Consider the following 17,101-nt stretch of genomic DNA (forward strand, 5'->3'; position numbering starts at 1 on the left):
AAATTATTTGTTACTCAAAAAATCGTGGATTATGCATTCTCTATGCTTTTAACATTTCAGTAATATTTATATTCCTTGTAAATATTTAAAAAAAACAATGAATACAAAATGAGATACAGGAAAAGTGACGACACAAACAGTGGATCACCTCACAAAGTCTTTTATCCTGAATGTAATAGTTTCTGAAACAAACAATATACTGAATTCTATGAAATGTAATTTATCTTCAAATGGCGGACATCCTTTTTATGCTATTTCCCTGCACATTGAAAAAGAGTGGACAAGTGTGCAGGCGATTCGAACGTGATTTAAGTGTTGTATAATATTAAATTCTATCCAAGAATAATTTTTTTTTCAGACTTTTGCTCTATTCAAGATTTTGGGAAGTTAAAATTTCCAAGAGCAACTGGAAGTGTTGATTTTTTTCCACTTATACACTAATTACCTTTCTAAATGGATTTTTGATAAAAATTCTCCTAAGCTGAAAAAAATAACACAATCAGAAAAAGACTCGGATCTGTTTTTTGGCCCAATTTTCTAAACTTTTATCGATATTCTATTAACAATTTTTTATTAATCAGAATTCAAACAAAACACATTTATCCATATGTCATAAAACGAAACATTTTTAATAACATAGTTTTTGTCGTGAAATAATTAGGAGAAGGAGAAGAAACTTGGAATAAACTCATTCGACAGATTTAGTGCATTGTTGTAAAAATTGTTTAAGTGTGGCTAACAGCGTATCATATTATACATATGTACAAATTGTAATCGATAATATTTGATTAGTGAAATAAGTGAAATATAATCGATCAAATCGGAAAATCCAGATATTTTATAATTAAGTAAATCTTATTTTCCATTTATACATTTTATTTATACCATCGTTTTATGTTGAATTCATACCATTTGCAATGACTTAGCAATAGACATTTCCTCGAGAGATAAAAGCCAAAATAAAACCATTTGGCTTGGCTCACCAGTACATCGCTGGTTAAAAAGTAGCTTTCAGGGGACTCTCAGACTCTTGATTGTAGTAGAGAGGATCAGGCTACTCTTACTCGCTTAATCAGTGGTCACCTTAGAACTATGAAATGTCCTGAGGGTTCTAAGTGCTTTGAAGTCTGCCCCAAGTGTTTTACTGAAGAGGCTTCAACAGATCACATTCTTATTTTCCTGGACCTCTCCAGACAAGATCTCATTGACAATTGATTGTCAATATTGGACTTTTTCAGGGTGCACAATTTCATCCGCTTGATATAGCTCTGCTGTTCTTGGGGATATACAACTACAATTACACGACTCTTAATGCCCATTTCCACTCTCCAAAGATGTACCATGTTCATTTACAATAACTGATTAAGATTTCTCCTATCCTACAGATTTATTTTATGAGATATTTTAATCATCTTAAATATTGTTTTGCATCTTAATATTATTACATCAATTTCTATAACTATATTTTTATCATGAAAATTAAATCACATAATTCAAATCAAAATCCATGCTTTTCATCTCAAATAAGTTTTTATTTATAGTTTCTATAACTTTGGTACTTTTCCTACCTAAAAAAAAAGGAAAGAGAAAAATAATCATTTCAGATAAAAGTTTTAAAATTTGGCCTTTTATTATTTTATAAGGCTACCTTTGCTTGTAAAAATATAGTATATTTTCAAAATGTTATTTATTTAAATTTTTATGAAGTATATACACAAACAAATACAATACAATATAAATAACATTACTTAAATAATTAAAAGATAGAATTTCACAGAAATAAGTTCAATAAGTCATTAATTATCACAAAAACATACCATTAAAAAAAGGGAATATCCAATGAGAAATTTATATATATATATATATATATATATATACACACAAAAGTATTGGAATCAAGTTAATAGGAAAAACAAAAATTCAAAAAAATCAAACCAAAAAAATTATAAAAAATATAAAAAAAGAATCCGGCCTGAACACTTTTTCAAGGGTCACCCTCAGGCAGGGATTCAAAGAAAGGGATTTTTTCTGTGAGGAAATACAGACATTGTCTAATAATGATTCCTCGTGACCCGAAAATCCCCTGAAATTATGCTCAAGAGATATACCATTTTAACAAAAAGGAAATATAAAACAACAAATAAGAAGAAATTAACCACAACAAAGTAAAAATACAATAACAAAAATAACAATAAAAACAAAAAATAGCACTATAATTAAAAATTAAAAACGAAAAGGCCAGTACATACCATCAACAGTCAAGAAAACTTTAAACTATTGATTGTGATTCCCTGTTTTTAAAAAACTAGCGGTAAATTATGTAAACAGATGTAGGTTCCCAGCGCCATCTATTGAGTGATCCAATATGCAAGGAAAGTTCTATTTTTATTTAAGCCAAAGGATTAATCCCAAACCATACCTTGTTTAATTAAAAAATTGACATTACAGTAATTTCTAGGAAATTCATTTTTAATTAAATTTTTAAGGAGGTTGTTTGAGGCTTCAATATAAGAATTTTTATTATTGCAAACCCTTTTGATCCTGTTAACTTGTGAGAAAATTATATTTTTGAAAATTTTAGAGTTTAGATTGGAATGGTAGTTACATAGTTTTGTTATTTTAAAGTTGAAATCATCCCTTTTATCGTATATACCAACTATTGTTTTATCATTAGAAATTTCGATTTTTAAATCCAGAAAGGTAACCTCAAGTTGATTTTTATTTGTATCTTCTAGAATTAAATCTTTTGGATAGCAATTAGTAATAATATTAATATTGTCGAAGTTAATCAAAAGTAGGTCATCAATATATCTCCACCCGTTTATTAAATTATATTTAATTATTTTTTTCTCATAGTAATGCAGGAAAATATTAGCTAAAGCACTTGAGAAAGCTGTTCCCATTGGAATGCCCTTGACTTGTTTATAAAAATTAATATCATTAAACACGTAATTTTCAGTAATATTAAAATTACATAACTGAAGCCAGTTATTTTTAGGAATGATATTTTCATTTAAATATTCGTCATATATAAAAGTGCAGACCTTTATTAATTTTTCATGAGGTAGATTAGTGTATAAATTTTCGAAATCAAAAGTATTAAGTTTATTAATGTTGTTATCTTTAAGAAAATCCAATACTTCTTTGTTACTAGAAATAATAAAGTTGTCTTCATTTTTTATTTTGTCCAGGATAATTTTTAAGTATTTAAAGAAATGTTTACCCGTATAGTAATTATAACTGCCAGTGCTACAGGTTACGAATCTGAATTTTAATGGATTTTTATGAAATTTAACTGTTGGGAATAAATAAGGATAGTTAAGAGAGCAAGTCTTAGTTTTGGTTGTTTTTTTTTGCGAAAGCTAGCATTCTTTTATCTAATTCCTTTTTCCCGGTGTTCTTTAACATATAAGTTGCATTAGAGTTATATTCATTAATTAAAAGTTCTTTATAATAATATTTACAAATTAAACAGAAATTATTTGCTGATTTATCTATTACTGTAATAACAAATTTTTCTTTTAAATTTTTTATTTCGTTTTTTAATGTTTTACTAAAATAAGTCCCACGTTCTTTAGATCTGTCAAAATCAGTATTCATTTTTAGTTTAATTTCCTTTAAAATTCTCACTTTCCATTCCCCGAAACCTTCCGCAGGCCAATGGTATTTTCTAGATAATTTGGCAATAAAAACATCCAAAGCATTACCAATAGAAATCAAAATTTTGTTATGTTTTATTTTTTCTCTTAATCTAAATTTTGTTCCTCTTCCCATCAAATCTCTTAAAGAGTTGGATTCAATAACTTTTAAATTACCTGTAATAATATGACCTTTCAGGGGATTTTCGGGTCAAGAGGAATCATTATTAGACAATGTCTGTATTTCCTCTCAGAAAAAATCCCTATCTTTGAATCCCTGCCTGAGGGTGACCCTTGAAAAAGTCTTCAGGCCGGATTCTTTTTTTTAAATATTTTTTATAATTTTTTTGGTTTAATTTTTTTGAATTTTTGTTTTTCCTATTAACTTGATTCTAATACTTTTGTATCAATTCATCTGTGTTTTAGAAGTAGCTGCAATTGCGCTCTCTAAATACTATGAAGCTCTTTTTTTTTGGTTTTAGTTTAAATAGGTTATGAATTTTAGTTGCGATTTCGAAACTGTTTTTGTTTCGTTTTCATTTTAGTTTCGTTTTCAAACTTTTTCTTACTGAAAACTGATAAAATAAAAATCAGTTTATATAAAAAGCATTTGATTTTACAACATTTGAAAAAGGATAACTTTTCCGTACGTAATTAAACAATCTCTTTAATAAACATTCTTTTATGGGTTAAGAATTTCCGCTTTTTCAATGGCTATTTCTTCCTCTTCGGGTGATTGCTCAATTTTTTTCTTCAGAATTCCTGATACGAATCAGTAGCATTTTTAAACAAATTACCTTGAATTGTTTATGTTTTTGTAGTGCTTTACGAAGAATTTTATTCTTCTGGTGAAATCTCAAAATAATTTTGTTTTCATCAACACATGGAAATTTTATTATTTAGAGAAATAGGTGTCATATGACTTTTATGTGACCTGAATTGAGCTCTCACAGCATTTTTAAGCTTTAAAATATAATAGATATCTATACAATCTGTAACAATTTTGTAAATTTATATCTTGTGGTGAATAGCTTATAAGCCAGTTAACAACCACGCTGCAATTGCTTTTGTATCATAGTCATGTTACTGGACTGCAAACCACAAGGTCCCAAGTTCTATCCTCGCCCATACCAATCTGCCACATTGGTAACCTCGGACGATGAAACTTCCACCTTCGTACAACTGTTGTGGCGTCATCTACTAGCAGCAAACAAAAGTCGTCATATTCACTTGAAGCAGCAATGCAAAGTCGTCAGATTCACTTGACGCAACAACAGCAACCATTCACCCACACACACTCGCCGCAACTCAAATGGGTACAGGTGCATTAGAATCAACAGTTAATACATCACCACTCAACAGCCATATCGCTCGTCTCACCTTTGAATCACTGGAGGAAGAGTCTGTGGTGAATAGCTTATAAGCCAGTTAGCAACTACACTGCATGAGCAATTGCTTTGTTTCATGGTTATGTTATTGGACTGCAAACCGCAAGGTCCCAGGTTCTATCCTCTCCCATACCAATCTGCCGCAACCTATTATGTTCACTGTATGCATGCATCTGCCTGAGGCTGTTTTCCGACAACCTGTGGCCTTATGGATTTACCAATTGTATGACCATCCTCATATGTGAACGTCAGTCCGGAGTTTCACACAAATTGCCGGTAAACTGAACAGACTTCAAAGAACCGCGAGAAACAACAAGAGAGAGGAAAGAGGGAAAAATATGCCTGTCTTCAGACTCGCACTGGTCGTTGGAACGGGCTTAATAGAATAAAGGGGCATGACGTCACAATTTAATGAAATGTCTGTGTTATCTAACTTCTGAACTCCCAATATTTTACGCATTTGATTCCGTTGTCACATTGGCAGAAATAGAACCCAAAACTATTATTTGTGTGATTAAAAAAACAGAACAATAATCTTTATCCTTGAAGTGTTAAGTATATATTCAAATTATGCCAAGAAATCTGTAATTAAAAGTCTTATATTGATTTTTAAAACAATAAAAATATAGGAGATTTAAATTTTTTTGACCAGAAATTTTTGGGATATACAATTTTTTAATAACTATTTTTTTAATATCTTTTATATAATAACAGCTATTTAAAACCATTTTGTAATTATTTTAGTGAATTTATTTTTTTCATCTAAATTTTAACAATAATGTGAAAAACGTTTTCACATTTAATTTTTCAGTAAAACTACAACTCAACAATAGTTTGGCTGTTTTGTTTTAATTCTGGCGGTAATTTTCTTGGCGGGAATTGAGATTTGACATATGTGATTTATTTTAATTGAATTAAACAAAAGATAAAAACAAAGATTTTTTTGAAATGCAATGCGTAATTATTTGTGCAGATGATCTCTTGATTAAAGTTGATTGTAAGACAATGGTGTGTAACGTTATTTGAAAGTTGATGCGCAAATTCGAGTAACGTTTACAGGTACTGAATAATAATCTTTTTTTTTCAAAGAATACATGTATATCGTTGTGATTTTGATTTTTCTTGATACAAAACTTGCTATATTAATATATTTCATACAAAAATCGAAATCATTGGTTTTTGAAAATGTAATATCGTTTATATTAAGTGATCGAGTATTCTGAATTTCAATCCTGAATGTTCTAAAACTATGTCAAACAATCGGGAACGTTGTAACCTGGAAAGTATGAAAAATAAATAGAAACTAGTTATTAAATGGTGAAGAAATTTTGAGATAATATTTCTTAGTATCTTATGATCATAATATCTTCATGAATAATGTGTTTGGAATTTATTTTTGCTTTTTTTTTTTCTGTTTGTGTAATTCAACCATGTTACAGTAATTACATGCTATGTATAATATAATTCTTCAGATGTGCATATAAATATATATATTTAAAAAATTGCATCGAAATTTTATTTTTTTTAGTGATGTTTTAAAAAACAGATTGTTCTAAGATGTTTGGATAACACTAATATCAGATTAGAACAGTTTATGTAAACTGTCCATTGTTAATAAAAAAGTCATGAATCAAGAATTATTTGATGTGTTGTTTAAGAAGTGATTAATTATTATTTCCTTTATGTTTCAATTTACATCATTACTTATATAAAAACGATTTTTTCCCCTAGAAAGTAGGAGAAAATAATTTCGATGACACGCACAAACTCCAGTGCATAATTCATAAAATTCAAATAAGGATACTCAAATATATATTAAAAAATGGGGTTTATGAGAAACTTCTTTGTACTTAAATTTATTGAATTAAATATGCCAAATTTTGTAATTGATTGATCTTAGAATAGGAGTAAAATGGACACCATATATCAGGTGGATGATTTTTTTATTTTTGAGATAAACTGAATGTTATTTTACATATGAATCGATAATCTTTTTATTATTTTTCTTTTCATTTCCATTCTTTATCTTTTTACATTAAACATAACATGTATGGTTAGTAAAATTTGGGATGGAGAACTTTTCCTTTTCTTTACTTTTTAAAAACAATTTAATTCTGTATTTCTTATACACTCTTTACTTATAAGTGAAATTTGGTACCAGCTTGGGAATTTAATTCACATATGTTAGTCCATGATGCTCTTTCAAAATTCAAGACTATCCCAGCTGTGATAAAATGTTCGATTAATTAAATTTTATATTTATCTAAATAGTTTTACTGTTTTATTTAGACTTTGATATGATAGCTCAACATTTTCCCATTATTAAATACTTAACTTTTTTTTGTTATGATAATTCAAACTCAAGTTTAAGATTTTTATTTTATATCAAAACTTAACATTAACATTTATATCAGTATGAATGACAGCTTTTTTTTTTTTTTTTTTTTTGCATGTTGTCTACTCTAATTTTAATCCAATATTTAAGTTTTAAACCAATGGATATAGACATATACTTCCATCATGATTGATTGTGTTCTAGATTTTTTACTTTTTGAAATCTTGAATTTTTCCTTATAGAGGCTCATTAATTTTCTTGAATTTTGTCCGGTTAAGATTTCAGATTTCATTATGATTATTAAATTAATTTTTTTCTCAAATAAATCTTATATGATGTTTCTATCCAAGATGGAATCTGTTTGGTGAATATTTCGCTAACCTGTGCATAATTCTATCTGGAACAAATATATTATTGTAATATTTAACTTAATTTTCTAAAATTGTGTTTTGAAATTCAAAAATAATCTTCCTGATAATTTTATTGAAATCATTAGGATAAATATATTTTTAAAATGTATTAAGATTATTTTTTGGCAAGGTTGATTTATTAGGAAAAGAAATTAAATTCATTACTATCGAACTATGCATTAGATGAGCTGATTACATATGAAAGTTTTATATCTTGTTAGATTTTTATAAATTTTTTCTATAACTTTTCTTTTTGCAGTATATGAAAATAATTTTAAAAAAAATATGTATTGCATTTTCAGTTTGAATTATTCAATATTATGTTGGATTTGCTTCAGTTTTTCTGGATTTTTTTATATGGTGTCACAATCATCTCTGTTCTATTTTGAGAATATTCTAAATGATGTGAGGAATTCTATTTTATATTGCTTGAATGAACAAACATATTTCTTGAACAATTCAAAGGTTTAAATTTTAATGTAATCCTCCTATCTTATTATATTTAATATTTTTGATGTACTTGTGTTTAGTTGTTCTAAAAAAACATTTCACATATTTAGGACTAAAACTGATTAAATTCAATTATAAACCTTTGAATATAACTATTTCAAATGCATTAAAAAAATTTGCAGCCAACTTCAGGAAGGTAGGCCAATTAATGCTCTAATCTGTCTGATTTGACTCATTCTTATTATTGCAACATTAGCCCCTTGAACTGAAATGATGAGTCCAGCTTATCATGAAGCTTCATGTGCAAACTGACAATAACAAACTATACTTGCCAAAAATTATTGAAATGTAATGCTTTTTATGATCCTCCCCTTAAGTAACTATATCAATCCCTCTTGAAATTAAGAAACTTAAATGGTCTGTGTGATCAGTGGTAACTGAAAATAAATTACAGTTCACGAGGTTAATTGAATATGATATCAGTAACTATTCTGTGATGCTTTTTTGGATTAATCTAATTTTTGTTTATCTATTACATATATTAAACAAATTAAGAATATATGTATAATATGATTTAAGACTTCTGCAATTATAATGCTTGCATGATTCATAGATGATTTATAATGTTCACTAAAAATTATTCTTAAAGATTGTTTGACTATTCATTACAATATATATATATTCTACTAATCAAATTTTAATTTGCTGAGAAAAGTCTATTATTTAATTCAAAATTATTTATTAATTCAAAGTCATTATTGGATTTGCTTTGTTAAGTTGATACAAATTGAATTACTATTTTACAGTAAGTAATTATATTATAGTTTCTTTATAATATTATAGTTTCTTTTTTTATTATATTATAGATTTTTTTTTTTTCAATTTATTGCAAATTTAGAGGATAACAATTTCATTTGTATTTTTTAGCAATTTTTATCACATTTAGTAAATATATTAAAAATTTTCAGAATATAATATTTTTAGAATATGGTATAATTATAAAACTCATTGTATGAAAACTAGAATTATTGATTTTTCTTTATAGCTGCTATCATGATTGAGACAAGGAATTCTAAAAGATTAGCTGGGAAACAAAGTGTAGACCCTACGGCAAAATGTAATGGAGCTTCTTTAAATGAAAACATCAAAGAAAGCAAAAGAAATCAAAACAGGATTTGTAAGCAAAAATTACAAGGAAATAAAAAGGAAAATGATTTGAGAGACAAAGGGAAGAAGGGGAAGGATATAGTTTCTGACAAAACCAGTGCAACTAAGAACATATGTTCCAACAGTACCATTAGATCATCTGTAAGATTAATAGAGAATAAGTCAAATTTACAGAAGTTAAAGATTGATGAATCTGAAAAAATAAAGAAAGTTCTTAATTCTAAAAGAAATATCAAAGTGGATAAGGAAAACAATTTGCCTGAAAATAAAATATCGGTGCCTAATCCATCAAAAGAACTTAAAACAAATATTAACAGTATAAGAAAAATTACTAAGAACTTTCCTCTTAAAACAATTTCTGATAATGCTGTTTCTCATGTCCCAATATGGGCTGTTGATAAAAACCTACCTAAAAAACAAACTGAAAAACGTGCATCTGATATCTATAATATTGAAAAAGATGAGGATTTAATGAATGAGTTGTCTCCTGTTAAAAAGAAAAAGAAGACTGCTGTTAAAAAACCTCAAGTAATTAGAAACAAAATATTTTCAAAGAAAACTCTTTCATCTCTTACTAGTCACAAAAATGTATTTTTATCTACCAAAGAAGCTAAACCTGCTAGACAATTAAAGTGTGAAGGTTGGAATATGATTAAAACAAACCCAGCTGAACCAACATTACATACTGTAGATAAACACGAGATACTTGGAACTGCTTCTATCTTGAAATCCACTGATCCTGTTCTAGAATCAGTTGATTCTATCATGGAATCTGCTATAAAAAATACAGGAATCCCTACTGCAACAAATGAAATTGTAATAGAAAGTAATACAAAAACCCAAGAAAAAGGTGAAAAATATGTGGAGGATTGCATTACTGACTGCTACTCTAGTTTTGTTAACATTGATACTTCTGATATTTCTTTTGGAAAGTCAGTTGCAAAATGCTTGGACAAATCAGTGAATAATAATATGACACCAGACAAACAGAGTAATCAAAGTGTTGTTAAGATGAATCATTATGTTGAGGATTGCATTGATGAATGTTATGCCAGCTTTATGAACATGGATACATCTTTACGAGAATCTGTTGAAAAAGATAAGACCAAGGTATCAAGAATCGACATGACGCCAGACAAAACTAATTCTAAAAATGTTAAAATGTCAAAGAATTCCCCTGGTAGACAAATATTTTTAATACCCAAAATGACATCAACTCCAGAAAATGGGGATAATCCTGTTATTCAAACTGTGAAACACCAATCAAAGAACTGTGGATTGTTATTATCAGAAATGTCTGCTATTCCTTGTACAGTGTCTCGTAATATTCAGTTAGAGCTATCAGAAATTGAAATATCACCAATTAAAGCTTCTTTAAATAATCAGGAAACTTCATTATATGAATCTCCATCTGAGGAAAATAAAAATTCCAAGGCAAGTAAATTTTTTTCTTTTTATTCTGTTTTCTTAGGCTTTTGTTAACCCTTTTGGGAAAGGATGGATTTTGCTCTGTACTAGATGTTCGCTCAGGTTGGAGCATATGTGAAAGGAATCATCCCACAGGATGGGAGTTTTGTGTCGCTATGCCTAACTTAAAAAAAAATAACGTTTAAATACTAACATTGTAATTTCTGGTACCAATATAGATTATTAGCTAGCTGTCATATACATTAAAATTAGCATTTATAAATCTTTTTCTTTTAATTTACATTAAAATATATTTTAAAAATTCATTTATGTTGTGAACCAATTTTTAGAATTCATATTCAAATTATTCTGAAGTTTTATTGGCCAAAATACATTAATAAATTTTAAAATGGGTATTAAAATGTTAAAAAATACAGAATAAGTAGAAGGCAGGAACACAGTGAGCACAGTTTCAGATAAAATATCAGTATTGAAATCACTCAAAATATCAATTTCTATATCTTTAGACTTTATAGAGTAATGATTGCCATTATAGCAACAGGTAGTTCCCACATTATATTAGTAATTGATGCATCCAAATACATCGCATGTTCACATGTATAGTAAATGAAATCACATATTTTCAGAAGTTTAATGTGCGAGTAATTAAAAATCAATAATATTTCTTTTATTAGTCAAGATCCCTAAGTTACTGAAAATTATGTTAAGTACTTCACTTATAAATATAAAAAAGTCTTTAGTACATTTCCAGCCTCACATAGAATTTAATGTATCTATTTGAAGATTCCAGTTAAAATAATACCTTGCCATTCGTGCAAAACCACATTTAATTTAGCTTCTCTTTGAGAGCAGTTGAAATTCAGTGCACTGCAATGTCAATATTAAAAAAAAAAAAAAAAAAAAACTTTAAAAAGTTGCCTTTTATGTTTGGATATGATCTTGTAAAGGGGGGGGGTCTATATTTGTGTATGCACGGCTAATTTTTTTAAAATGAAGAATACTCATATTGCTTCAAATCTTTATAAATTTCATTTAAGATTTTAATATAATTCTTTAATAATGCATTATATATTTCATGTTATTTAGTTGTAAACTGCATTTTGTCATTGGAAAACTTGGGATTTTAAATAAAAAGATATTTGTGGATATTTATGGGCTTTTTTGCCCTGGGCTTTATTGTTAAAAGAGTTGCCTTATGCATAATGGCAATCTTGGATTAATCTGATAATTACAAGTAACCTAGAAATCTTATATATCCAAAAGTACCAAAAATCTTCATACTTCTTTGAATATGCTTGCGATATTTATAAATATTCATGAAAATATTGCCCAAAGTAAAAATTTTTGTTAAAGGTTTCAAATTAATTTTTTCTTTCTATTCAAATGAGTGAACCAAAATCATTTTCTTTTTATATCAATTTCTAGTTACTCCAAAACTCTAGAATAAAATGTGAATTAAATTATATAATTTTTATGAACTAAACTCAAAGTTCAGATAAATCAAAAGTTCATTCAGCCTCTTAAATATAATTCGAGCAATTGTTTAGTTTGAAGATGTCCAGATACTTTTAGACACCCAATGTGGGCGCCACATTTTATAGTGAGTGTGTTGCGATTTTCTACTGAACAGCCTGGTTTTTAAATACAATATTTTTAATCTGCACAAATACAGCTACACTACAAAATTTACAAAAAAAAAAAAAAAAAAAGACAAGTAAGATAAAGTAAACAGTATTGTGGAGGGATTCTACCGTTTCCATCCGAAAGCCTTCGGTGTTAGCGCAAGGGTTGCACATAGAAAAAACCCGACCTCAGGATGTAGGTCTCCCGTTCAACTGCTTGTCTGCGAACGCCACAAGGGGGCGCTCACTGCTCAAGGGGAAAAAGAGGTGCTACAATTCATACTTAATAAATTTTCGAAATGTAAATTGTATATATTTTTAACGGTTTAGTATTTTTAAAAAAAAAAATTTGTAAATGAAAACTCAAAATGTTATTGTAATCTTGATAAATAAAAAAACTTCATGCTCTTCTGTTTTTGTCACAAACTTGTTGTATTGATTGTTAATAGTATATCAAATCATTAATATTCCAGATTGTATTAAAAGTAATGAGAGCAGCCTTAAATTTTTATGCAGGAAGTGTGCGACCCTGAAACATTATGACCCAAGTTACCCTAATTATCTCCCCCATTGCCTTTACTTTGTATATATTTTTCTCATAAAAAACAAGGTTTGGGGGAATTTAATGATTATATATATTGATGTGATTTTTGTATATGAGATGTGTCTGGATTGTTTTAAATATTTCCTCATTTGCTAATACCCCTATGCTTACAGTAATTTATTTCAGTAACCTGATGCTGCAAAATTTGATTTTTGAGTGATTATTACATTGTGTTGTATACTTGAAGCCTACTTACTTTTTCAGAACGATGCAATCATTATCAAATGAACAGAAAAGTGCTAAATCACTTTAAAATAAAACCATTGAAACATTTTTCTTAATTTTTTATAATTATATTTTTGTAACAGCTATTTGTTTTTATTAAAAAAAAAATGTTTTACTTTTTCTAGAATGTAATTTGCTTATCTGTGGAGGCAAAGAATGCAATTGATTCAAAAGAAAAAGCATCAGTGAAGGTTTGTGAAAAAAATCTACCAGTCAAATCAAGTAATTTATCAAAAGTTTCCACAAAAGAGAATTGCATGAAAACTAAAAATAGTCGTGGGGATGCTGATACTTTATTGCAAAAGGAAAATGCTGAAAATGCAGCTCTTCCTAAACTTGGATACAAAAGGAAAGGGCCAGTATCACCATTGAAACCAATTCAAGTTAATTCTGTTTGTAATAACATTTTACTTAGTGTTGATGGAAATGAAGGTGTTTTACCATCTCATAAAAGTGACAAAAATCTTGGTAAAACACGACAAAAACATACACAGTCGAAGAAAATTGCTACAAAAAGTGTAAGCAATATAGCTAATTCATCTGAGAATCCAGAAGAAAAAAGTGACTCAAGCTTTTATAAAATAGCACTTTTTGAATCACCTGAAAAGGAAGAAACAGGCATTGAAAAAGCAAAGCATTTTTCACCTGTAAAGAAAGTGAAAAAGCACATATTTAACAAAGAGACTGTTTCATCTCCTATAAAAGATGACAATCATTTCAAAGTGTTAAAACCTGTAAACTGTTATCAATCTCCTCATCATTCCAAGAGACTTAAATCTAGAACAAAAGTAACTCATGATGAGCAAAAGAAGACTAAACATGTTAAAGAAGCTGACTGTCAGCCAAAGAAGCAGGCATCCAGAACAAAAGCAACACATGGAGAAAAACGAAAAGCAAAGGAGCTAGAGGAAAAAGTAATTATTTTAATTTCTGGAATAAGAATATACATTAGTTTAAAAAATAATTTTTATTTCATTTAAAGCTAATTTATTTGAAATTTTTAGCACCTTTTTTTTTCTGCAACTTTTTAGTAATTCCATTAATTTTTTTAAATTAATGTAGGAGGAGCAGTGGACAATTGGATGTCTATAATTTGATGATAAAGAAAACCTTTTTTTTTTTGTTCAATAGTAATAGATGTTAATGTATATAAATAGTTTTCTTTTTTAAATTTTTAATGTTTAAAATATATATAATAAAATAAAGTTTTTTAATATAAGTTGAAGAAATGCATTTTCATTATCCATTTCCAGTCATATAAAATGGAAAAGGCAACTTAAAAATGCCTAATTTAAAAAAAAATGGGATGAGATTTAATAGTTGCATGGATTTATACATATATTTAAAATATCTGAATATATATGTAAGTAATAATTCCATATTAAATAGCACAAATTATTTTTTTAAAATGGGAATGTTTTTATAAAAATTACGTGATTTATTGACTGATCTTTTTTTATGAAGTTCTGTCTTTAAATATTTAAGTAAAGCTATGCAGATATGCTTCATAATTTTTATTATAAATTACACTAAAAATATACAGCATTTTTTCGTGCAAAGATAGCCACCTATAGAGACAAATTTCAGGAATTGTTTTGCTGAAATAATTTTTTTCTTTTTTAGGCTGAAAAATTAGATGAACTCATTGAAAGTTTAAACCAACACTTCTCTGAATTGGAAAACATGGAACTTTGTTTTGAATAATATGGAATCCATGTTTGGAAAAACAAATGGAAGCATTTTAGAATTCTTTTTATTGAACACTAACATTTTATCATATGTTAATCATTTATATTATACATCTTGCATTATATGTAATTTATTACTAATTCTATATCTGCACTAAGTAATTTTTTCTCAATATAAAAGAATTTTTTATCAGTTATTGTTTATTATTACATTTTTGATAAACATTTAAATGCCCTTACCTAGACTAGGCTATTTAATCAATTTGGATTTTATATTATGAAAATTCTTTCTATTTGAGAGAAATGGTAGTCATTTACCATATTTTGTGATAAGTAATGAATTTGAAGAACAAGGTTTATGTAGGTATTAAAGATTTTTTTCTGTGATTCATAAACAATTTTATTTAATGAATGTTTAAACTCCTGATATTTTGTTTGCTATTTTCATTTCAATATTTCATGCAAGTAATTTATAATTCAAAATAAGAGTTAATGCTTTGTAAAATTTGCAATCTTTCTGTTAGCATCACATCGTTAAAATGATATGATTATTGATTTCATTATAATTAATACATTAATGACTAAACAGCTTTTTATATGTATATTTAATTTGTAAAGAATAATTTCTGTTGATTTTTTAAAATATGTTCGAAACATATATTATTTTTTTATATTATTGTAAAACATATATAAAGTGAAACTGTTTTATAAGCACTCTGTATGATTGTCAGATAATTTATCTCATTTTTACATCATTATGGAGATTTTTTTATTCTGATTCTTTTCTTTCATGTAATATTTGTGAAGGCTGTTTAACATCCAAAATTTCTTACATTTTTTTAAATATAACTTTAGTTTTTGATTCATTAAATTTTATTTTTTAAATCTAGAATGGAAATACTGATTATTTTTGAAATTTTGCTTTTGTATTGATTTTTTAGTTACATATATTTTCTTTATGGTGAGAAAGCAAAAATAATTGCTCACCATGAACGATTTTGTCCATACAAAAGAGTCCTGTGATGTTTAAAAAAAAAAAAGAAGAAGAAGAAGTCCTGTGTCCTGTGAAGTTAAAAAAAAGAGAGAGAGAGAATGAGAATCGAAGTCTCAAATTTAAATATATAAAATAATAGGGAGATATGATGTTGGTATACATGTCTAATCTTGTTCATTAAATTCATGAAATAATATCCCCCCCCCCCTCCCAAATATTTTTTTGGCCATTCTCATTAAATTCCATGTATAGTAATTTTGTCTTAGAAAAACCATGATAAGCTTTTGTATTCATGTAATATTTCAGTGAATTTTCTGTGTGTCATCTGTATTAAAAATATATGTAAATTATATTTATTTTATGCAGATGACACTTTTTGTTTCCCCTTTTATTTTTTACATGAAATTGGAATAATTAAATGTTATTTCATCCGGGATAGGTTGAAATATACATCCAGTTTTTCTGAATGGACATTTCTGTATAGTGCATTTTCTTTTTATAAAAATATCATTTTTCTTTATGGTACAAATATGGAAACATCTATCTGTATATGAATAAATATTAAATAATGCTAAAACTCTTTGTAATCTTTATTTTAGTAAATTAACTCCAACTAAATTCCATAATATTTTACTGTTATATATATATATATAATGAAACGTATTTACAATTACTCATTTCTGAAAAAAATTTAGTGCAAAATTTTTAGTAGGAAATTTCATGCACATTGACCAAATGCTTAAAAAATGTATATATATATATAAGCATAATTTTGCAGATGCATGGCTGTGACCAAAAAGAGGAATCTTTTGAAATTTTAACTTCGGTTTAATTTATCCAAAAGGCATAATTTGTACAAGGAAGGAGTGATAGTAAAAAAGACGTCTGTTCACATCACGATACAAGAGCAAATAGACAATATTTTTTCCTTGAATGGTTTTATTACGAAATTCGGGATTTTGTTGACACATGTCGATTTAAGAAAGGGAATCGTAGGTTTCTTTGAAAAACCTGCATAGGTACCAGGGATTCTTATCTCTTTGCATGTGGTTTGGGAAAACATAGGAGGAATTTTCAGAGTGCATATTAGCAGTAATTAAAGAAGTGGCATTTGGATCAGGAAATAAGAAAAAATTTTGGTATTAAGTATTA

At 27.4% G+C, this 17,101-nt stretch overlaps 1 protein-coding gene across 1 annotated transcript; it reads left to right on the forward strand.

Annotated features, from left to right (window-relative positions):
• Nucleotides 1–5,892: 5,892 nt before the first annotated feature.
• LOC129965953 (uncharacterized) lies at nt 5,893–15,475 on the forward strand. The gene is made up of 4 exons (XM_056080262.1): nt 5,893–6,085; nt 9,267–10,822; nt 13,393–14,181; nt 14,891–15,475. Exons 2-4 carry the CDS (start codon nt 9,275–9,277, stop codon nt 14,969–14,971), a joined length of 2,418 nt encoding a protein of 805 aa, XP_055936237.1. The 5' UTR covers nt 5,893–6,085; nt 9,267–9,274; the 3' UTR covers nt 14,972–15,475.
• The last annotated feature ends 1,626 nt before the right edge of the window (nt 15,476–17,101 follow it).

The sequence above is a fragment of the Argiope bruennichi genome, chromosome 4 (assembly GCF_947563725.1).
Source record: "Argiope bruennichi chromosome 4, qqArgBrue1.1, whole genome shotgun sequence".
Classification (NCBI taxonomy): domain Eukaryota; kingdom Metazoa; phylum Arthropoda; class Arachnida; order Araneae; family Araneidae; genus Argiope; species Argiope bruennichi.

Excerpts from the sequence above, each read along its gene's own strand:
- LOC129965953 (XM_056080262.1), top strand. The coding sequence starts at position 9,275 with ATGATTGAGACAAGGAATTCTAAAAGATTAGCTGGGAAACAAAGTGTA. Across the intron at positions 10,823-13,392 it reads AGGAAAATAAAAATTCCAAG|AATGTAATTTGCTTATCTGT; the intron begins GCAAGTAAATTT and ends TACTTTTTCTAG. Across the intron at positions 14,182-14,890 it reads CAAAGGAGCTAGAGGAAAAA|GCTGAAAAATTAGATGAACT; the intron begins GTAATTATTTTA and ends TTTCTTTTTTAG.